Source organism: Lissotriton helveticus, chromosome 11, assembly GCF_964261635.1.
Source record: "Lissotriton helveticus chromosome 11, aLisHel1.1, whole genome shotgun sequence".
Classification (NCBI taxonomy): domain Eukaryota; kingdom Metazoa; phylum Chordata; class Amphibia; order Caudata; family Salamandridae; genus Lissotriton; species Lissotriton helveticus.
This window is the reverse complement of record NC_136072.1, coordinates 976,391,374-976,416,310: the sequence shown is the minus strand read 5'-3', so window position 1 is coordinate 976,416,310 and position 24,937 is coordinate 976,391,374. Positions and strand designations below refer to the sequence as shown.

Genomic DNA, 24,937 nt, shown 5'->3' with positions numbered 1-24,937 from the left:
GCTTCTTTATTTTATTTTTAGGTGTGGTCTAAAAACTGCTTTCAATGTCTCACCAGCCTCATTTATTCCCAAAAATTAATAATAAAAATGTGAATATATGTATATGCGAATACATACAAACAGGGGCATTCTTCTGTCAGCCCTCTTCATCCTTTAGTCTGTTTATCACTTTGCTTCCTTCAATCAAAACACGGGGCAGTGGTTCAACACACTTCAGTCATTGGCTTTCTCTTTTGTGATTGATGGCATTTTGCTTGTGCACGTCAGCCTGAAATGTAGTCTACTTCACTGACTGGGCTGGTGAATTAATATCTGTTTGCTTTTTTGTGTTCATTGTTGCAAATTGTTGAGTAATTTTTAGATCGTGCCTGGGCCAGTGCGCAAGCGCTGCTCTGGCAATCTGTTGTAGGTAGTGTACAGAGGAGAAACCCTGCCCATATTTTTCACTGGCTTGTGTCTTTGTCCTTCGTAAATGCTGGCGTTTGTTTCCTTAAATGGCTTGTTAGTCCCTCCCTAGTGCAGCCATGTTGTCATTTGTATCCTCCCATGGCTACTGGCCCCTTTACTTGGTTGTTACAAGGTGCGTGTTCTTTTTCTTTTCCCCCCCACTTCTACCACTGGTTCAGCACGGCACCGGCTTTCAAATGAACGACAACATGGGCGCATACAAAAAATGGAGGCCGGGGCTTTTTTTTCCTTCACAGAAGGCTCCAGCTTTTACAAAGCACTGTGGCACGCTTCTACTAATTAGCACAATGGTGGGCGCATTGTTTTCTTTTTTTTAACATACTAAATAATGTCGGCTGTATGTCTTGTTTCCTCTGCCACTGCTAACAGGCAAACGTGGCTTTGTTATAGAAATCCAATCGGTTGGGTATCACGTTCATCCGTAGGCTCTCTGCGGTAAGAGTGGGAGGTGGAGTCTACCAAGCAAGCCGGGAGCTTTGGGACAGGTCATATTGTACCCAATCCCGCACGTTGGCTGGAGCAAGCACTTTGTTTCTGAAGCTGGAGCCGTGGCCCCTGCTTCCTGTCTCACACATAGATTATAGTTTAAGGAGAAGAGGGCAGTTAGTGCTCTGCTCCCATTCCTCTGGTGTTACTGAAAGGTAGCAGTAGGCAGATAGGAGAGGGAGTGGGAACAGGAAAAACGGGAAGCAGCACGATTAGGATGGATGGCGGTGCAGCCAATGGGGTTTTGTAGGCTGAAACAGAGAAACACAGTGGTCACTGGTCTGAACTGCTATACTGATCTTTTTCTCGGCAGTGCCCACTTTACCTTTTAATTGTTCATAGTCTAACATTGAGTGGTGCACATGACAATTAATCGGAAGTTCACCATCCTACCCCACATTTGTATTGTTTTCGCATCTCAGAACTTTGAAACCATCTGTATAAATAACAACAGTGCATACTTGCATGTGAAAATAATGCGGAATGACAGATGGGGGCATGTGAATGGGCGGTACAAATCCAGTGGCCATCGGTGAATTACAGTGACTGATAGCAGGCAGTAATAACCGGCATTAGCAATGCCACGCCTAGTATTAACATGCATTAGCTATGCCACCCGGTCTCAATTTTATGAACGAGCGAGACCAATTGGCGTTGTTAGTGCTTGTGTTTACTAGCACCGCATGCCGTGCTTTCACCTTAATGCCGGCCACGCCCCTTTCTTTAAACAAGCCCTTTCTAAAGAAAGGTCTGTGGCCGCTACTAAAGTGAAACAACGGCATGGGGTGCTTTTACAAAATAAAGCATTTGCTTGTCTTGACAAACTAATGTTTTTTTTGCAAAAGCGCCCGTAGCGGCTTTCTTTAGAAACGGATCGTCTAAAGAAAGGTGTGTGACCTCCATTTACCTGAAAGCAATGCATGAGGCGCTTTAAAAAAAAAACATTTGCAATGCAATAGCTCAAACTCACGTAAATGCGAGTCCTGTTGCATTGAAAATTCTTCTGTTTAATTATGCAGTACTGACAAGTTTATTTCCATAAGGCTGTAAATCACACTCCTGCCCTTTCTAGGTGCTGCAAGGGGGTGGGGCTTCTCCATCCTTGGCTCGAGCCAGCGAGATTCTTTCCTGGTACATGTCAGAAAACTTCCCACTACGTGCTTTTAAAAGACTTGCAACCCGGCCAACTTCATTCTATGTCATCAACACATTTACTGATTTCATTCTTCCTCCCAGTCCCTGCAGATCTTATCCCACTTCTGGGGGTCATGTAAGTCTCCTTTAGAAGTGTGACATTATGCCTTTAACACCCCATTACGTTTAACGTAGTGCCTCAGGCCATTAACATTGAGAGGTGATTTACAGTGGTTCCGCTTTGCCTGCAGGAAACGTTTGTGTATGTTGTGTTGTCATGTTGTGGCTAAAGGGGGCTGAGTAACAGTAGATGTGAGGCACGTGTGGTCTCTGTGGTAGTTTATCCCCTGATATTAAAAAGAGAATCAATGGCTCTGAGAGGGCCACTTAGCTCTGGCGTGTATGAAACTGTTCTGGTGATGTGGAGTCTTGTGGGCAGGAGTCTCTGCCTATTACTGAAAGTGGAACAGAGAAGCCTTCAGTGAGTAAGAGGTGGGAAATGAGATTAAGGAACAGAATAAGCATCTGACAGGTGGGTGTCTAGGGAATGGTGCCAAATATTCCAACCTGAAAACTCTTTAAATTCGAAGTACTGGTTGATGATGCCCAGAGCATCATGGCCCCAGGCAGTAAGAAAAATGTTGCACATACACGTTTGGAAAGTAATAACATAATAACATTGTTCTTTTTTATTCTCTGTAACATGTAAATACCAATAAAAAAATATTTTTAAAAAAACACGGTTACTAAGTCCCCAGGAATGAAAATGTCCTACTTCCCGAGACAATGTATACAAAAAGAGAGAAACCCCTATTTAAAGAGGCACTGACACCATGTATAGCAAAGAATGAGATGCAGAAAATAGCATACTGTAATGTGTTGTGTTTCACTACATAGAAGTTGCGTAATCAAGGTTCGCCAGAGGCCTGGCGTGTTCCTAATTAGCAACATACCTCGTGACCTTTCAACACCATATCTCAGTATTCTCTGCGGGTATATTTTAGACAAGCATTTGCAATGCAATAGGTCTCGCATTCACACAAGTTTAAGCTTTTGACATTGTAAATGGCAATGCATTTTTTTCTATGTATTAAAAACCAAAACATAAATAAAAGCCATTTTCCTTTACAATGCCAATAGCTCAACTTCACGTAAATGTGAGACCTTTTGCATTGCAAATGCTAGTTTCATTTGCAAACATATCCGTGCCACTTTTAGGCAGCAACATTTTTACTTTTCATTACTTTTAAGCTAGCAAATGCCTGTAGCATATGCTCGCAATAAAATGAACATATATAAAACAAAATTACATTTTTGCCAGGGCAAGATCTCTTTGCTTTGCCAGTTATTCTTAAAATTGTGACCTGTCCCTACATAAGCTTTAGAAATGTGTTTGTAGTGTTCCCATTTTCTCACCTAACAACTATAATAAATTAGCGATTGTGTAGTTTATGTATCAATTCAGATTCTCATAAAAGAAACAGTGACTATAAATGAGAGTATTTTACATGATAAAGAGTAACATGGAGAAAACTAAAACGTAATTGCTATGATAGACAAAGCCTTGATTCTTGGCTCTCAGTTGTTAAATGTGCTCCATGTTTCATTTCTTTAAGTTCGTTCTTTACCATTTTTCATCCCTCTAGTACAACTTTAACTTTTAGAACAAATGCTGCTGGAGTGGTAGTTGTAGGAAATTAGGGTTAATGGTTGGGGGGACCCTACTCAAGCAGCAACCACACTTCTTGCCAGGATGAAAACACAAGTAAAGAACAAATTAATCTATACTAAATCCTGATGTCGCTTGGCACAAAAGCAGTCAGGCTTAACTTAGAGCCAATGTGTAAAGTATTTATGCAGCACTTCAAACAGTAATAAAGGGAAAACGCAACACACAAAAAATTCCACACCAATTTAGAAAAATAGAGTAAAATGTAATAGATTATTTGAAACCAAAACTACCAAAAATCCAATTAGTAGAACCAGAGATATACAATTTTAATGATTTAGGTAAATATAGTGATTAAATGCACAAAGTGTCAACTTTAGATTTCTGGGTGAATGGGACTAGGACAAAATACAAAAGTTCAGGCCATCCGCGATGGACTGCAGACTGGATACAGGGACCAAGGTAGGCACACTGAACAAAGTACCTTAAATCCTGGCTGTGGGACATTGTGAGCCACCCACTGAGAATGAGTTGCACGGGGTAATTCCGGGGAGCTGCGAGGTCCTGTGTGAGGGATACCTCGCGCAGCGGTGGTTCCTAAGCGGAGCTGAGAGGTGAAGGATCCAGGATTGGGTGAGACCACGAGAGTGGGTAGGACTCACAGCAGGCATTGTTCAGGTGTGTGGTTTAAGGTTCTTGGAGCATTTTCTGTCCCTGAGGGAGGCCAGCCAGCTAGCCCTTGGAGTCACTCTGGTGGTCCTGGGATCAAGTCCAGTTCTTCTCACCCAGACAGAGCAGAGACATAGCAGGCCAGTAGAGCACCATAGCAGTCTGTAATGGTCTCGCCCATCGCGAGCCTCGCCCGCGGACACTGAATTGTGCTGGCCTCGCGCCACCTGCGTGCGCGCGTTAGGCGTTCTGTTGACAGTTGATATGACAGTTGTTTTGTCCCCTGCTGTGACCTGTGCAGCCGCACTTCCCGTTGCTCCTGTGGGAACTCAATAAAGTATTTACTCTATATTCAAATCTTGCCCTCGAGTTATTACACTCGATTATGGCGACGAGGGTAATGAGTTCCCACAACGAGCCCACAAGGAAAGAATAAAGAAGATTTGTGACAAAAAAGTAAAAATCCTGAAACTCACCAGAAACTAAGCAGAACCGAGAGAAGCCTGGAGAAGTGATGCGTGAGTGTATCACGTTGTGGTTCTGCGCGTTATGAGAAAAGGAGGAGCGGTGCTGTGATGACGCTCAACAGTGTTGTGAGGCGATCCCGACACCCGCTATTCACGGAAGCTGTGTGGGCTACATCACGTGCTTGTAGGCACCGCCCTATTCAGTCCCTCTGTCTTTCAGCTTAACCCTTTCCGTGGTGAAGAAAAATATTAAGGAGCACAGACAAACTTAACGAGGTATTTACTTTCGTTGGGAAAAAATATACTGGTGTAATCCGCACAGGAGGAACAGGTACAGAAAGTGTGACTATTATTAAGCTATATTTCGGCGTGCAATGGAAAACACGGTGACACGCACACCTTAAACATATATATTAATAACGATATAGCTGGATTTAAACAGGGGAAAATACATAAATAAACCATAGCACCCTAGTGACATAATCTGAAGGGTGTGTTTTTCACGATACACGTGTAACTCCTCAGTTTCTACAAGAGACACAGTTTTATTATCTATCGCCCATTATTGCTTTTCATCACAACATGCAATCCGCCCACCCTCCACTCCCGTTTCTTGATGAGCCTGGAGAATCACCCATTGAGTGGAGGAAATGTTTTGACGCTTTTGAGAACTACCTAGGGGCAATTGGTGCGCATAGATTCAGACCAGAACGGAAAAAGTTTCTGTTGTTACACTCCTTAGGGTTTGAAGGAAGGGACACCCTCAAACATTTACCTGAACCTGAAAATGAAGGGGAGGAGGAAATTGACGAATACAAAAGCACAGTGAAAAAATTAGAGAAAAGATATGACAAACAATCCAGTATAGTGGTGTTGAGGCACAAATTCTTTAAAAGGGCTCAAAAGACGGAGGAGGATGTTGATACTTACACAACTGCGCTTAGGAAAATGGTAGCAGAATGCGAATTTGAGAACTTCAGTGAACAACTGGTTCGTGATCAGTTTATTAGCAAATGTATTGACAAGACCATTAGACAAATACTACTATCTCTTAAAAACCCTTCTCTGGATGAATCCATTTGCATTACGAAGAGCATAGAAACGTCACAGACATCCATCAAATAACTGGAAAACAAAAATACAGAAATGGTTACTTCTGTGCCCCTATGAAATTTCAAGAAGAAGAAAGACTTCCAACAAAATAATTTTTTCAAAAGAACCGATATTTGCTTCAGGTGCGGATACCCGTTTCATGAAAAAAGTGGTAGACCTTGCCCTGCAAAAAATGCTGTATGTCGCTCTTGTGGCAAGGTGGGGCATTTTGACAAAGTATGTCAGACACAGAAAAAAGGAAATGTTCGGGTAGGATGTGTAAAAGACTCTAGTGACAGCGACAATGATGACACTCTTAGTGAATTGAAGGACATGGTGGTGGTTGTAAATGACGGTGGAGTTAAAAGAGGGGATCCAAATGACTGTGTTGATCAATATGTAGTGATTGAGGTTGGTGACAAGAGTATAAGACTCCTAGTAGATTCTGGTGCGCGCATCACCATGATAACGGAATCTCTCTTTAGAGAGAAGTGGGAGGAAAGATCTCCTCAACCACCGGATCGAGAACCAGTATCATATGAAGGGCGCAAAATCGACCCCCTTGGATACTTTGAGGACGTCATGGTATTTAGAAATAGGCACATTCATGGGAAGATATATATGGCTATACAAGGTCTGAACTTATTAGGTTGGTTCCATCAAGGCCTGTTTAGTATGATGTTATGTCCTGGGGCAAGAGAGCAGGTTTTAGTGGTACGTGATAACGACCGGGTGGAAGACTTACTAAACAAATACCCCAAAGTATTCTCTGGTGAATTGGGAAAAATCAAAGGGTTCAGACACAAAATAAAAATAACAGATGATGCTGTACCGGTTAAACATAAAATCAAAAGTGTGCCCTTCAGTATTAGGGATGACTTGGAAAAAGAGCTCAAGTCAAAGCACAAAAGGGGTGTGATTGAACCCATTGGATCTTCCGACTGGGCTTCGTCCTTAGTTATAGCAAGAAAGAAAAATAACGAACTGATAATCTGTATTGACTTACGCAGTCTCAATAATGTGATTTGGGTGGACTCTCACCCCTTACCCAACATTACTGAAATGCTTGGAGTAGCAGCAGGGGCAAAAGTGTTCACAAAGTTATACTTAGCTTCTGCCTACCACCAAATAGAGTTAGATAAGGATTCACGGCACTTCACAGCCTTCTACTCCCCTTCAGGTATGTTCCAATTCTGTCGTATGCCATTTGGCCTGGCTTCGGCTGCCTCAGTTTTCCAAAGACTCATGGTCAATTTACTCAAAGACATAAAAAATGTAGCGATCTTTCAGGATGATGTCCTTATATTTGCCAAAGATCAAGCTGAACATGATGTGACTTTGAGCAAAATTCTTTCCATCTTCCAAGACACGGAGTGGTTCTCAAACGTGAAAATCGCGTGTTCTCTAGAGACAAAGGGGAGTATTTAGGTCACACCATTTCCCGTGCTGGAGTCACACCTAAGCCCAGTCTGGTACAAGCCATTCTTGATGCGTCAGCTCCCAAAGATAAAGCGGGCGTCAAATCCTTGCTTGGTTTGACGGAATTTTATGCCCGGTTCATTTTAACGATTATGCCACTAAAGTACGTCCCATCTCAAAATTACTGAAAGAGAAAAAATAATTTGTGTGGGACACTGAGTGTGAACAAGCATTTAAATGGCTCAAGGAACAACTGAGCACGGTCAGAGCACTGAAACCGTTTGAACCCTCTCTTCCATGTACACTGACTATGGATGCTAGCCGCTATGGGCTGGGAGCGGTCTTGACACCGGAAGTTGGTAATCAGGAACACACCATTGGTTTTGTATCCAGGGTATTGAGGGATGCAGAAACACATTACTCAGTTATAGAAAAAGAACTCTTGGCATGTTGGTGGGGCATTGAAAAGTTCAGGAACTATCTATGGGGCAAGAAATTCACTTTACAAACTGACCATAAACCATTAGTTACCATCTTGGGAAATGTCAGCAATAGCAATGCTACACCACGTAGAGCTCGTCTGGCGTCTAAACTTCTGCAATTCAATTTTTAAATCAAACATATTGCAGGAGGGAAAAATGTTAGGGCTGATGCTCTGTCTCACTTACCTCCTACTCCAAGTAAATCTGTATATTGTGATGATGATATTGAGTATGATGACAAAGAAGACTGTATAATGGCTAGTGTAGAGTTGAAAAATGTGTATTCAGTGATGGAACGCAGTTGGCATGCAGCCATGGACAGTGATGTAATTTTAAATGATGTAAAGAAATACATCATACAGGGCTGGCCAAAAGAAAGGAATGTTGATGTTGAGATACAACCTTTTGTAAAGATCTGTGATGAACATGACATGAGAGGATGGATTAGTGTTCAGATCAGACAAGTTAATACCTCCAGTGAGCATTAGATCCACCATTCTTAATAAAGCACATGAGGGACACTTGGGAGCCACTCTCACTAAACGCAGAGTGTGAGAATACTTTTGGTGGCCACATATGGATAGGGACATTGAAGCCCTTGTGTTGGAGTGCCCTATTTGCGCCACTAGTGATAAGTGTCTCCACATATCTGTTCCTCCTCTCACTCTCATACCGCTCCCTGAGGCCCCTTGGGAAAAACTGGGCATTGATGTACTAGGACCCTTCCACTCTTTGCCGCATCAGTGCAAATTTGCCATTGTAATGATGGACTACTACACGAAATGGCCGGAAGTAAGGTTTGGACCCAGAGCTGACTCCCAAGAGATTCTGGACTTTTTGAAAGAGATTTTCATGAGAGAGGGCTGCCCCAAATCTATCATTTCTGATAATGGGGTTCAATTTGTCTCTGCTGAAGTGGAAGAATTCCTTAGAGAATCTTCTGTCACCCACCTCAGAAGCTCCCTGTACCATCCCCAAACCAATGAGTTAGTCAAAAGACTTAATAGGGTTGTGGGAGATTGTGTTAAATGGGCCATTCAAAACAACAGGATGATACCCCCCACAGTAAGGACCATGTTATGGTTCTACAGGACAACCCCCCACTCATCCACAGGCATTTCTCCTTTCGAACTTCTGAGAGGCAGAAAACCTTGCACGGAATTTAGACCTGCAAAGATGTCCAAATGGTTCAGATCCAATAGTACTCCCCAAGATCTGGATGAAAGAGTCAGACACAAGGTTGGTGAAATACAATCCAAGCAAAAGGAATACTTTGATGAAAGGAATAGGGTTGTCAGCAGGGAATTTGCAGTGGGAGACCTTGTTAAAATAAAGAAACAGGGCTTTGTAAAAAAAGGTGAGTCCAAGTTCGGCAAACCCGTTATTTTAGACAAGGTGTGTGGCAGTGCTGTTCGCGTCAATGGACGCAATCCGTGGAACATGAACAAGATTGTAAAAGCCAAAGATATGAACAGTGATTTGCGTAACATAAATGGTGACTTAGATGGTTCATTCAATGTTGTACCAGGTGACGGTATGGTTCATGATTCATGCAATCCTTCTGCTGTTCCAAGGAGGAGCTCTAGAGTGGTCCGCATGCCGGCCAGATACAGGCATTAGAGTTTTCCCTTTTTCCTCTTCCTGCTATCCCTCTTTCCTGTCTGTTCTCTTTTCACCCCTTCGCTTCTTTTCTCTTCCTTTCTCTTTTGCCTCTTCTCTCCTCTTCCTTCCCTTTCCTTCTTCTTCTTCTCTCCCTCCTCTCCTTTGTTTTTTTTCCTTGTCTGTTAAGAAAGGGAGATATATGTAATGGTCTCGCCCATCGCGTGCCTCGCGCGCGGACACTGAATTGTGCTGGCCTTGCGCCGCCAGCGTGCGTGCGTTAGGTGTTCTGTTGACAGTTGATATGACAGTTGTTTTGTCCCCTGCTATGAGCCGTGCAGCCGCACTTCCCGTTGCTCCTGTGGGAACTCAATAAAGTATTTACTCTATATTGAAATCTTGCCACCGAGTTATTACACAGTCCTTCTTCTGAGTCTTCCACTGGTCCAGATGTGTACCAAAGAGTTGAGTCTGGGGGTCCACTGTTTACACCTGATGCCCTCTTTGAAGTGGGAGACGTTTCTGGATTTCCTTCCTACCTACCCTGTCATCAGCTTGTCTGGAAGTATAAAAGACTAATGTGAAACCTGTTGTGAGTGTACTGAGGCAGAGTCTTTGTGATGTGCAAGTGTGGTGGGTGACATCTCAGCCTCACTATCAAATCAGAGACGGCCCGTCCTGCCAACAGGTATTGCCCCTTTGTCTTATTGTCTGGGAGCAATATGCAAAGATCAACTGTCAGCTACTAGTCATGTGACCCTGGATACAGGCTGCAGGCACCAAATGGTAAGGACAAAACGCCAACCTTTGTAAAAGCGGCATTTTCAGAATTGTGACCTAAAGTCCAACTTTACCATTTAAGTGGGTTTTAAATGACAATTATTTAGAGAACAAACTGGATATTAATACCTGCTCCCAATTTGAAGTGATCACTTACTAAATGTAATAAGGAAACCTAATTGTATCCTTAAGAAGAGGCAGACCTTACAGTTGTTAAAAACGAATTTAAGAGTTTTTCACTACCAGTACATGAAAAAGTTAAAAGTACATGTCCAGCTTTTTAAATACAATGCACCCTGCCCTATGGAATGTTTAGAGCCTACCTTGAGGGTGACATAAATGTATTAAAAAGGGAGTTTTAGGCTGGAAATAACAGTTGAAAACTGCACACACACAGGTTGCATTGGGAGGCCTGATACATGTTTAAAAAGGCTACTTAAGAGGGTGACACAATAAGTGCTGCAGGCCCACTAGTAGCATTTAATTTACAGCCATGGGTACATGTAGTACCACTTTACTAGACACATATATGTAAATTGCATTTGTCAATTGGGTGTAGCCAATTTTACCATGTTTAAAGAAGAGAGCACAAGCTCTGTATCACTGGTTAGCAGGGGTAATGTGCACAATCCCTAAAAGGCAACAAAGACGGATTCGGAAACTGGAGGGGTGTAGGCAAACAAGTGTGGGGGTGACCCTGCAGAGAGGGCCAAGTCCAACATGACCCTCTCCTGCCTAACGCCAGAGTAGTCAATAACTTAATGGGTTTCCCTACTCACGTGATAGAACGTTGAAATTGGTCCTCTACTGCAGAGGCATTTGTAAGTTCTATGCTCTTCTGAACTCAGTTGGATCCCTCTGTCAACAGTCTCCTGAGCCACTGGACTGACCAGTGGGGAACCTTTATCTTCATCTTTGGACCCCATCTGTGAGAATATGAACTTTAGTTTTCTCACAAATGCGTTCTAGTAGGCAGACACTACCATCATGGTTAACAAAGAGACGTGACTCATTACCCTCATTGGAACGGACTTCTGAGCCCAGCCCAAGGAGAATTCTGCCCATAAGGACAACAACTAAAAGAGGCCACTGACAGCTGTCAGTGTCTAGAGCAAGGCAATGGGCCATCCGGGGTATTCTCTGACCTCTGAGGTTTCTCAGAGTTTGGGGTAACAGGCCTGTTTGTTAGGCATCCTCTTTCCATTCTCCCTGCCACCAGTCCAGGAATGGTAGCTTGGGACTGGCCACTCAGCACAGGGGTCTGTACCCTGATGCTGAACTGGTGCCTGACAAGCCAGTACTTCCAGGGGCGAACCACCACCCCCTTCCAGGGTGATACACTCTGGCTGTGTTGTACAAAGGTCTGCCTGGTGCAGGTCTCCAGCCCTCTGTTTCTGACATTGGATGGAGCACTTCTAGGTCAGAAGTGGTCTCACAAGGGTAAGTCTGTTCCCAGAGCTAGCAACCTGTGTTTCACTGGTCCTCCCACTGTCGACTGTCTCCATCTCCTGCCCCTCCATGTGGGCCTCAGTAATCTCCTGTTGGGAATAGTGCGCCTAGAAACCAGGGCTTTCAGAGCACCCCAGGTGCCCTTCCCTCCCAGCTCTTCTGACTAGTCATAATTAATTTCATAGAATGCAATCAATGGGCATCTGAGGATTAGCTATGAAGTTCTTTTCTAGGGATATCAGAGCCATAGGACGGTCACATTCCTCCCCAATGACCTGAGTTACCTTATAAACTTGTCTGGTGTACTGCTGTGGGGAGACTAGTCTTTCCACCACCATGGTCTGACTGGCATAGGTATCCTTTATGGCAGTGATCATTATCCCATTAACTGTTACCTGATGGAAGTGGTGATTCCTCCCATCAGGGATCACAAGACATCTCTTGGAATCCACCTCTGAGTTAAGGGACACCAGGGCATGCTCTTCTCTCTGCTCCTGGGGGCTACCTACTTCTAAGGAGTTCTCAGCAGTGAATGGTCTCTTAATACAGATCAGGTCCCCTTGCTTCTGCCATAACTAGGCCAACTGTGAGCAATCAAAGCACCCAGGTTGGAAATGTGGTGCCATGGGACACCACTCACCGGAACTTCTTCTTGAGTCTTAAAGGGGATACAAGAAGCAACCATACTATTCTGGGATTTTTATGAGTCACTTTGGACCTCCCTCTCACTCTGCTGGGGGGAATCTGAGCTACCCTTCTTAGGATCACTCCCAATTAAATCCGCAGATACCCTGGTACTAATCCAGAGGTCTGCCTCCTTTGCAAGGTCCTTGGGGTCAGTGAGCTTGCAGTCAATCAGGTGTTGGCTCAGTTCTGGAAAAAAAATGACTGAACATGTGCTCTCTCACTATTAAATTGTACATACCCTCATAAGTGTTTACCTCATTACCCTTCACCCAACCATCCAGTACCTTACAAAAGTAGTCCATGAGATCTGTCCAAGATTAGGGAAATGTCTGTGACTGTCCCTGAAGTTCTGCATGCGTACTTCACCCTGTCCCCTTTCCCTAGGACTAACAGTACATCCCTCACTTCATTGGGAATGTTTCTCCAGAGACTAGCTCCCTATCCTCCCCAGAGACCTTGTGCATCTTTAGGGCAATCTCATAGGCACAAACCACTTATCTATGTCGTCCCCCACAACAAAGGTAGGCATCAGGTCTTTGAGTATGTAGACCCCTCCTGTCTCCATTGGACACTTTGCATTTACTGACACTATTTCTGCCAGACTCTGAGGCTTATTTGAGCTTTAGGTCCAGTATTTGAGACTCGTTTCATTAGCCTACCATAGGTTCTTTTACTCCAGGGCCAGCTTTTGATCTTGCAGGGCTAGGGCTGTGTCAACCCTAGCCTTATCCTGGATTATCTCTGCATCAGCTCATGGTGCCTTTGAAGCCAGGTCCACTTAGGCACTCCCTTTTCAGTTTTCCTGTCCACAATTTCCTCAGGGAAGAGGGGTGTAGAAGCACACACTGCTTCTTGTGCCTGACCCAGAAGGTGGACCTCACTGCTGTTGATCCCCCACTCTCCTCTGGTTCTGGAGGCAAGGGCAGTAGATGCTCCTCTTTTTTCCCAGCTCCGGCGCTGTTGCCAAATTATTCTCCTCAGCCTCTACTTCCTCCTCCTTCTCCTCCTCATTTTTCTGCTCCTGTGTTTTTGCTTGCATTTATTCTGTGGACCTCCTCCCAGGCTTGGAAAGATATCTTATACTCAAACTTTGTAGAGTCCCTGGACCCCTTGTCTGATTTCAGTCCCTTCGCTCTGCACAACCTTTTCAACTTAGCTGTACTGAAGCTTTCAAGGTTGCCAAGATCCAAATCCATATTTGCAGACAAGAGTCACAGGCACACAAAATGTAAGGCAGGTTTTACATTTGGAAAAGGGGGGAAATATGGGCAATCAAGGAGAATTTGAAAAGAGATGAAGCTGATATCAAATTATTTATAACGAGGTTTTAGTGTTACACGAAATCACTCAATGGCATTGCACAAGTACAGGATCCCAACACTGCTACCAATGTGAGAAAGTGGGTTATTGGTTAAGGGAGGTGTGAGCCATTCAAAAGCAACAGAAACAATTCTAATCAGGGTGAACAACAAAAATTCACTAAATTAACTTGTGCTTAACCATCTGGTAGCTTGGCACAAAAGCAGTCAGGGTTAACTTAGTGGCAATCTGTAAAGACAACACAAGAAGAATCCTGCCCAATTTACAAAAATAGAGCCAAAGGTAATAAGTTATTTGATACCATAATGACAAAAATTCAATCACTAGACACGCTGATGTGCAATTTCAAAGATTTAAATAAGTATATTGCCTAAAAACACAAAGCAGCACTCATGATTATCTGGCCATGCATGACCAGATGAAAGTTACAAGTTCATGCCAAACCCACTAGAGGGCAGGTCAGATATAGGGACCAGGTAAGTCCCACTGAAAAAGTAGCCTTCTCAAAGTTTGCGGCAGAGGAGGCTGCAAGGAGCAGGGAGAGTGTTGTAAATGGTCATTGCTGTAGAACGAAGAGCACTCCGGGTGTTGCGAATGGTCACCACTGTAGCATGAAGATCCTGTCGGGCATCACAGACGATCATTGCTGGAACTTCAAGTTGGATGTCATTGTGGGCTGTCGATGCTGTGCCCAAAGTGTAAACCTCACATTGCCAGTCAACGCTGGTGGTTGTTGTAGTGCGAAGAGTTGGGTGCAGCAGAGTTTCGGTCTGTCAGTCGGGTCATAGGCATGATTGAGGCTGACTGTGATGGTGTACGAGTCAGATACACCAAGTAGACTATTCCCAGTAGAGACTGGAAGTAGGGAAGTTCCAAAATATTTCTAAGTCCCAATCTGAAAAGGGACTTTGTTGTTTTGCTGAAGAAAATCTCTTCTCCATGTGGGACAAACCTGAAATTCAGTCCAACGCAGTGGAACTGCCTGTTTAATACTTTTTGCAGTCGGTCCTCTTAAAACTGAAGTTTAGGAACAGTTCTTTGAAAAAGTTCTCTAACTTCTTTTGGTGCATGTTGGATATGGCCCTCTCTGCAGGGTTACCCCCAAATGTTTTGCCTTTACCCTCCATGTTTTTCTGAATCCGTTTTTGCTGGCCTTAGGACTCTGTACACTTTACCACTGCTAATCAGTGCTAATAGCGTGTGCTCTCTCCTTAACACATGGTATAAATGATGACTATTTAATTGGCTTATTTAATTTACCTGTATATCCCCAGTACAGTGGCCCTACCTCTCCCCAGGGCCTGTAAATTAAATGCTGCTAGTGGGTCTGCAGCACACATTTTACTTCCTACTTAAGTAGCCCTTTAAACATGACTTAAGCCTGCCATTGTAACCTGTGTGTGCCGTCTTAAACTGCCATTTTGACTTAGCAAAAAAGAAAACTTCTGCCAGTCTCAACCCTTCCTTTTTAATACATATAAGTCACCCCTAGGGTAGGCCCTGGTACAGCCCAGAGGGCAGAGTTCAATGTATTTAAAACGTGTGATGTACTTTTAAGTTCCAAATGTCCTAGAAGTAAAAAAAAGACTTTTAGATTTGTTTTTCATTACTGCACAGCCTACCTCTTCTATAGTTTAACATTGAAGTTACCTTATTACACTTAATACACTGTAATTTCCCAATGGGAACAATTAACTAGTTCATATTTGATATCTTTGGAATTGTAATGAAAAATCCTAACTAATGATGAAGTCAGATTTTAACTTACAATGTTGAAATGCCACTAGAAAGTTAGCATGTTCCTGCCTCAGCCATTTAGTGCCTGTAGCCTGCCCTGGGTCACGTGTCTGGGTATAGCTGACCTTTGTGTTTTCTGTATTCCTCTTAGACAGCCACAGACAATAGAAAGCTTAGGTGTGCCTGGATGGGCCATCCCTGGCCAGATGAGAGGGAGGAGCTAGGCCCAGTCCTACTTACATTTGCACATGCTGTGTCCTGCCTCCACACAAAGGACTGTATCCTCTGTGTAGTTAGTCTGAACCCAGGTGAGGAAAGCAGGATGTCTGAGGACTTCAAAGGGAAACCTCTAGAAGCTTCACCCCTACTTCATAGGCACAACTGGTTATAGATACTGGACCTCAGACACCAACTCTTCAGTACACTTCCGGACCTGTAGATACTCTGCTAGGAAGAAGTACTGCTGTGCTGCTGAAGGACTTCCTCTCTGTTGGACTGCTGCCCTGCTGGACTACTGCCTCGCTGGACTGCTGCCTTGTTGTGCTGACCTTCTGCCTGCTGCCGTCTTGCCTGGGTGACAAGGACCAGACCTGCAGCTCTTGAACCCTGAGCCCCAGATTGACTCCAAGGGCTAGTTGGGTGGCCTCCTGATTTGAAGCCTCAGAGACACAACACCTCAGGGTGTTTTTGTGCACCTTTCTGCACAAAAACAATACTGAGGCATATTCCTCTATCTATATGTGCCGCATAATGCAAGTAATGAGGAGAAATAAAGACATTTCTCCTCTTTACACCTCTCCAGGGAAGGTGTATCTTTTTGGCACATTCCCAGGTTTACAAATTCTGGTAAATCTAGGAATGCATCAAAATCAATGACATTTTAATGGGAACACCTATGGAACGCCTTCCCAGGGAAGAGTAAGACAACACAGCAATTTGCACAGCGTTGCTTTTACTGCAGATTTATGGAGCAACTCAGCGCCACGCAGGGCGCTCTTGCATGGCTTCATAAATCTCACTTAAGGTTTGTGTTGTGCATGTTCCTCCTTGCATGACGCAAACGTGACGCAAAGCAAGTCATTAATATGGCTCCATGTTTTTAGTGGTTAGTTATCATTCAATACAATTCATGTTTATTTCTGGAATACATCCTATAAAACATACACAATATAATTAAAACATTAACATATAGTACATCACAAGAATCAAAATGTCCCAATAATCATGAAAAGACGACCATTTTACAAATGAAGAAGAAACAGGCTTTGGTCATGTTTGGTTTGAAATTGCCAATATATGCAATAAATCAATAAAATGTATTTATGAAAAAAATAAACAAATACCAAAAACAACCAGTTTAAAACATACATATTAAACATGTCTAGTTGAGTTATCATGTTTGTTATTGATGTCATGGGCTTTCTTTATTCAGAGTGGAAATTATAGCCGGTTTGCGTAATTCATAACAAAAAGCGCCCTTGCTATGCCCTTCTAATGATGTCTGCATTTTGTATGTGTTTTCAATGTTTGTGTCCAGCTCCGCCAGCTTGAGATGCAATTGGAACAAGAATTTGAAGAAAAACAGATGGTGCTGCATGAAAAACAAGATTTGGAAGGGCTGATTGGCACCCTGTGTGATCAGGTAGGAGAACTGTTGTTTTCTGTCATTCGGAGAAATAATGTCCCAGTTTCTGGGAGAGGATTCAAGAAACCACTTTAATTCTCTACTCCCCCAAGCAATATTGTTTCGTTCTTTCATTGTCTGACATTAAAGTGAATTTTTAGTGCTAAAGAAATACTGAGGGAAATAAATAGAATCAGGCAATGAGATTTTTTTTCAATGCAAAGCGCCCATTAGGGACACAGAGCCCACTCGGCTACCAAAGCTTTAAATGTGCTAGATACGGGTAACTTCAAACATGAATAACTTGAGACAGGTGCAGCCGGGAAGGCTGAGGCTGTCCTCGATTGTTCTTTGATTAAATGGGACGCCAACCAGCATTACATTTGCAATAGAGGCATATTACAGACATTGGGCCCAATTCACAAAAGGCATTTTGAAGTGCAGAAAGTAGTACTCCAGTAGCTCTACTTCATGTAATACAAAATGCAGTTCACAAACATACAGCTGGATATTGCACCTCTGTTTCTACTATCATTACAGTACAAAGATTTCCTCCACTGTGAAATAGATCTCCATGCAAAGTATAGGTTTTAGTAGTAAATGTGGGAGGGACAAGCGAATGTGGTTTAAAAATGATGAATAATTACTAGAAAATGGGGGTTTAAGGGAAATGGAAAGAGGGGTTTAGTGAAGGATATGCTAGTCCAAAAAAACACACCCACATTAAAGTAGGGCAAATGCTATTTTCAAAAGGCACTTCCAATTCTATTGTGAGAGTGACAAAACAAACTTAAGTATATTCCTATCCAGCTTCAATGTAAATCAAGCACCACACTCGGCCAAGTGCAAGCACTGGTGCAGCAAATAAATAGGGATACAAAACAGTGATGGATGGAATGCTTGAATTAATCTCAGCCACTGATAATCACTCGGGCCTTATCCCAATCCATTGTTATTCTGTACACCATGCCACTGCAATTTGGATTCAGCTGCATGCAAATCATCTTGACCCTGCTCCAGAAAGAACAGTCCAGTCCAAACTGCCAAGACAGATCCTCCCTGAACCAAAACACTAGCAACCCAGGACCAGTTTCACCCTAGTTAGTGGCTCATCAGCTGGCTACAGCTTGATCCCAGTGACACAGTGTGCACGGGACCCACATCTGAGCATACACATCCCCCTTAGGAAGACAAAATAGGTATACAAAACAGTGATGGATTAAATACTTGACTTAATCTCAACCACTGGTAATCACTCGGGCAGCATCCGAATCCATCAACATACCTCCTCCGTTCGGACCCTGCAACCCAGGAATGATGTCACCCTCGTTAAGGGCTCTTCAGCTCGGTACAGCTTTGTTCCAGTGACACAGTGTGCATGGGATATGGACGCAGCCCCAGTGATTGCCAGTGGCTGAGAATAATTCAAGCATTCCTCCCATGACCTTGTTGTTTTTGCATTTGTTGCTCTAAGTGCGCTGGGTATGCCAAGTCATGGATCCTGGTCTCCCTGTGTCACTGGAACCAAGCCATACCTGGCTGAAGAGCCCTACCTAGGGTGAAACGGATCCTAGGTTGCTTAAGTTCTGGTTCAGGGTGGACTGGACTGGTCACATGAGTGAGAAACATGGTCAAGACTGATTTGCATATGGCTGGGTCCAAACTGAAGTGGCATAGTGGGCAAAAGATGATTTGAACGCACTCAGAGTGATTGCCAGTGGCAGAGATTAATTCAAGCATTCCATCCATCACCTTGTTTTTGAAAATATTTGGAAGGCATGCTATAACACTAACATCCCACAGTATATACTGTAAAATAAAATACAATTAAAATAAATTCCTTCCAAGTGGTATAAATAATCAGGGAGTAAAGTTACTTAAAAGTGTTAGAGTAAATTACATGTGTAAATTATTCAAAAGTGTAAGCTACCTTCGTGAGTGGCCCCATGTAGTTTGAGAGTAGCCCACAGACCCTTTAATTTGGTGGAGACGTGCAAGTTACACCTATGGAGTAAATTTGAACTCAGATTTTGTGAATAGCCAAAAAGTAGTAGACTTACTGAAAATTCTAAACTATTGAAAAGTCTAAGATACTGTTGTGAATCAGGCACAAAGTGTATGAGTCCACCTACCAAGTGCTTTCATTGAAATGCCAGGACTGTGAAGCATTACTGCATTTGCGTTGAGCATTACATTAGTACATTTGCTAAGCATGGGGACCATGTTCTGTATAACACACCTGCACTTCTCGTTACTGACCTCAGGGCCTTCCTCTCCTTATGGCTGAGCTAGGAGCATGCACCTCCTCCTGTTTTGGTGAGACTGAGCAAAAAGCATGTACCTCCTGTTCCTGGCGAGGCTGTCTCTGCTGATATAGGATTCTGAAGCATCAGTGCTGCTGTATTTCATTGAATGTCCTGTTTCTATTACCACTACATATAGGCATGCCAGCAGTGGCACGAGCTGTGAAGGCATGAGCTCAGCCTCTGCTCAAGAACAAGCACCAGCCACTTTGACTAGACTGCTTAGTTGTAGCAGAACTGTACTCCTAGTATTGCTCGGAAACACAGACAGTGACTGTGCAAGCATGTTTATTAAAGGTCATGTTAAATGCACCCACCATTCAAAATGTGATTGCTGAAGCAGTTTTTATTCTCTTATCCACAGTGCCTCACTAAGCTTAGAGGGTGAAGTCCAAGGTGATGTAAGAGGACCATCAGATCAGGCAGCATTTCATTTTAAGCTCAGTTTCATGATCTGGGAGACCTTTAAGATCACAGTCTTTACTTTAATATCTTTGGAACTGTCCAAGGCTCTTTGTAGGGCATAGCTTTCCTTGGGAATTAAATAAAGAGATTTGCTCTCTGTGTAGGTTTTCAGCTGTGATTTCTCTTTGAAGCCAGATATCACAGTGATAAACACACACACAAATGCACACAACAATTGTTGAAATAGTGTGCACACTAGGGGCCATATTATCAAGAACAGGCGATAAAATTATGGCCGTTTTATCGGCAGGAAACTGCCACTAAAGCGGCGATAATGGCCTTGATAATATGTCCTTGTGAATTCCCATAGCAGCCCAGGTTATGGTGTTAACCTGGGCCGCTATGGGAATTCACCAGGGCATATTATCAAGCCCATTATCACCGCTTTAGCAGCAGTTTCCTGACGATAAAGTGGCGTTTATTTTATCGCCTGTTCTTGATAATATGCCCCTATGATTCTAAAGAATTTGAGTTAAAACTAGTATGAATGTAGTCATGCATGAATACATTCATTCATTCACTTACTCATACATTCATCTGTATATCAAGCCAATAAATTACCTATTCGTTCGTTTAGGCAGACTCTCTTATTTCCTAACATTCATCCACCCATACACCCCTACTTTCTTTCATGCACTCACTGTACCATACATAAAATTGCCAACCTATAAAGAAGCACTTTTAATTCAGAATGCCAGAACTTTTGACTTTGTTTATTCTTGCTCATTATTTAAAAAAAATGTAAGAGTGTTTGAGCATTTCGATATCCGCTCTTTGTAAGAGACATGTGGAAATCAAGTTATCGAAAGTAAAGAATATGGCCTGAGCTTCAGTGCTTACTAAACGTTTTCTCCTGGAATAAATGTATTGGTCATGGATATGAATTTACAACCGCCCATGAGGTCCTTCCATTCTAACAAACCCACCTCCTGATCCTTCACAAAACAATACATATCGACAATAAAACTCATAGATTATGCACATACAACTATTATAATCTACAGGACGACGCAACTATTACAATGTGATTTTCCTGTTTTCAGTTTCTATTTGTTATGAATTCTGGTGGGTTTTTTCAGTGTTTTAAAATGCTTTCAAAAACTCTAAAAATTAGTGGCTATCAGAGTTTACTCTTTTTCGCTCTGTATATAATTTTGAGGCTAGTGTTTTTCTGGTGCTTATAAAGAATTTGGCTTTTATTTTCTTCCTTCTCTCTTACATTCCTGTTAATAATTCTCCCTTCTTTCCTACTCTTCATTCTATTCTCTGTATCATTTCCTTACATTTGCTCTCCCAAGTAACTTTTCATTATTTCCCTCCTCTTCCTGCCTGGTTTATATCTAAGCATTCCAGTCCTATCTTAGCACCCATTAGGATTTGATGGCAGCAGAAAAAGGGTTAATAGCGAACATTTAATGCAAATGAGAAAGATATATCTATACTACTATAATAAAGGAAGAACTTTCAGCCTTTGAGGCGGGTAAACTCGGGAACCCCAGCGCCAATCCACACACCCGATACACCGTTGGAATCGTCAGGGTGTGTAGATGGTTATAGGCTACATAAATTTAAAAAAAACGTTATTTAAAAAATTGAAAGTAAAAAAAAAAGTAGTCCCTCTGAAGTGGCGACGGCCATGACGTGCGTGCTCACGTCAGGAGCGCTGGGAGGAGCGGCGTCCAGGAGCGGCGGACATGGCGCGGGGGAGGAGCAGTGACGTGAGGAGCAGCGGACAGGCCAGCAGCGGTGCGAGCAGCGAACAGGCGGGAGGAGCGCCGGCTCAGGTAAGGGGACCCATGTCGGGGCAGGCAGGAGTCAGGGCAGGCGGGGGTCGGGGCAGGTGGGGGACAGGCCAGCCGAGGGCCCAGGCTGGAGGAGCTGTGACGTGAGGAGCAGCGGACAGGCGGGAGGAGTGGCGGCTCAGGTAAGGGGACCCATGTCGGGGCAGGCGGTGGTTGGGGCAGGCGGGGGCCCGGGCTGCTGCACAATGTCGGGGCGGGCGTCGGGGAAGCCTGTTGCACCCGAACAAGGTCGGGACGGGCTGCTAGTATACATATACACACACTTTTTCTTCTTCACTCTGAAGATGAAATACGGCTTACGTTTAAAAATCACGTGGGCAATTTTGAAATACAGAGAGACTTTCCTGTGATCAAGGCTCGCCAGAGCAGAAACGCGTTGGGATAGTGAGCCTCCTGCATGCATATCTTCATGGATTAAAATAATTTTCAAACTTACACAGCCCGAGCAGGTATACTTCTTTTTAAGGATAGATAAAAAACAAAGTGTGTGTTTGCGTTTTCGTGAAGCTTCGCTCCTGAGAAACTGGCCGCCCTGCGAAGGTCTGGGGCTCCTAGCAAAGCAACATGGTGTTGATATGTTGATGTTTGCCGAATTCTGCATGGGAAATTTTGGGGTGATTCCGCTAGAGGGGCCTGCGAAAAAGATGGGTCCTCAAGTTATTTTTCCCCATGCAATGCCTATGGGGATTTTGCAACTGTTAGACACAGCTACAGGCCGAACTCCCTGAACGAATTTACACCAAATTTGGCATTTTGGCAGAAAGATAGCTCTTGGTGCAGAAAGAGCCCTTTTTAGGTCTCGCCTATGCAGCTTGTAGCAGACCCCCCCTTCCTTGACACCCTCCATGCCCCCTCCTTTGTGCTTCTCCGAATCAGGCACCGCCGCGGGCAGCCCTATCTCCCGTGCAGAGAGACCCCGTGCTACTGCCACCGCTCAGACACACTACTGTGATTGTGGTAGATCGCCGTACACTGAGGTGGAGCGGGGGGCTGGGAGGGAGGGAGGGAGGGTTGGTAGCTCCCACTACCTCTGGACGAGATGGCCCCACCTTGCTTGAGTGTATCAGGCACGCCGGGAAAGAGGTCCAAGTGTACATATCGAGACCACAAGGGGGGAGGGGGATGTAGCGAGCAGTACTATCCTGCTATCGTAGTCAGAGGACTACAACCTAGGACCGTAGGGCTGGGACAGTGAACCATAAGTAGAAGGCGGCTGGAGGGTATACGACACGTCATCGTGGGAGACGTGATTGGCGGAGTGTTTTTAAATGTAGAGATAAGTGCGTTTGGTACATCTTCGCCAGTGGCACGAAGGCTGTTAGATGCAGCATACTCGAGAATCCTTTCTTGTAGGCTGGGCTCACAATATCGTAGACCAACTGACGGGGGTGCGAGTTCCTGGACATTACAGTGGAGGACACATTAAAGGTGGGAACAGACACCCTGGTAACAGACTGTTGGGTTGCGGGTGGGCATACTAGACTTGGCGGTACAGGTCGAGAGAAGCAGATACATACATCTGGAGGCAGGGCTTTAAGTGAGCCGGGTCTGTCTGGGTCTGAGCACCGGCAGGTTTTTTTTGGGGCCCTCGAAACGGGTCTCTATCGGGCTCTATTTTCGCGGCTGGCAAAGGTCCTTTCTTCATTTTTTTTTCAGACCCGTTTCGAGGGCCCCAAAAAAACTGCCGGTGCTCAGACCCGGCCCACTTAAAGCCCTGACTGTGCCCAGGCAGAGCATGTCTGCAGCCTGTGTGCAGTGCAGACGTCCTCCCCTGACTGACGCTGCACGTGCATGCCACCTCCCGTCACTGGCTCCAGCACGCGCTTATCTTGGTCTGTCTGAGGTCTTCAAGGCTGACTCGTATCAGCTGCTCCTTTCTCGTTATCTGCGCTTTCTCGACAGTAAGGTCGGTGTCTGAAGGCTGGAACCAAGAGCTAGCCATACAGAATGAAATGGCGAGGGGGAAAAGAACAGCCAGAGGGTTCCTACTCCTTGGGCATGAGATCAAAGAGTGCAACCAGGGGATTTCAGCTGCGCCCATGCGGGCGAGAAGGGGTAAAGGGTAGATAGAGGTATCAGCTCTCAGCTCATATCAAGGACCCAGGGTAAAGAGCATTCAGGTGGCCTCTGAGCTCTGCCCACGGGCACTGAGGTGGTCGAGAGTAAAGTGTGGGGGTAAAGAGCAGCTGGAGGGCACCAAGGTTCTGGATGCAGGATCTAAAGGGGTAAAGTGCAGCTGGGGGCAAGCCTCCCGTAACCCCAGGGGGGTAAGCTTTCTGGTAGAAACTATACTTCAGAACCGGCTTTAACAGAAGCCCCACACTGCCACCTCTGCACCGCAGCCCTAACACAGTGAATTATTGCCTCCTGTGGGAGGCAGGATTGCCTTAGCAAGCCCAAGAATAAAAAAAATTAAAAATGCTCTTTTTATAACTCGCCCCCATGCAAGGCTCCCCTTCGTGTTACAATAAAAGGGCCCTGTGTCCTCCACTTTCCATGATTACTACCAAGTCTCATTTATGCTTGGTACCCGTACATGGCTATAAGGCCGGGGACTCCAGGGTTATGATGAGCAAGACCTGGGCTTGGAGAATTGAAGCTTAACAGTAGTTTATCAAGGCATAGATGCACAATTGCTAAAACTTATAGTTGTCCTTTCTGTGAATTGTAGAAAACACTAGGCAAAAAGTTCATTTTTCTGTGTCTGTTGAAGTCCAACCGGTCAATTCCGGAGAAAAATATGGGCGATCTTTCAAAAAGGCTGTAAACCTCCAAAAGTATTTCTGTATTCAAGATGAACAGCTAAGGGGGCTAGAAAGCGATCTCTGAACCTATGCTACTGCAGTGAGAGCTCCGTTTCCTCACTGAGAAGTGGTCACGGCATGATGTGGTGCCAGCCTGGGACGATGAAAAACTGAAGAAGCAGAGGACCCCAACCAGGCGGGCAACACCCATTGGGCTCAAAAGGCTTTAGCGGCAGCCCCCCTCTCACCCACCTCCTTCCAGTGTGTCAGTCCGGGATGAGACAGCCACACAGCCACACCCCAGCACTTCACAGGTATTTAAGACAATTTGCCTGTTAATGAGGCCTTGATGTTGTTTCACCCCTTCTAAGAGCCCCTGCAGCTTCACTCTGCCCATTGAGTAAAGATTCACCCCCCCCCCGAATTGTTTTCTTAGCCCCCTCCCCCCGACATTTGCCTCTAGGTGCACCTCTGCCCCAGGCAGCCTGTTCCAGCAGGACCTACACAACCTTCACTTGATGAATTGGCACCCTGTTTTGAA

General features: G+C 44.4%; 1 protein-coding gene across 1 annotated transcript in view; it reads left to right on the top strand.

Moving 5' to 3' along the window:
* MYO18B (myosin XVIIIB) overlaps positions 1-24,937 on the top strand; it is a 1,710,199-nt gene that overhangs the window by 1,093,640 nt on the left and 591,622 nt on the right. Inside the window, exon 34 of the mRNA XM_078665559.1 lies at positions 16,996-17,100. Coding sequence (XP_078521685.1) covers positions 16,996-17,100 — 105 coding nt within the window. The remainder of the gene's footprint in view (positions 1-16,995; positions 17,101-24,937) is intronic.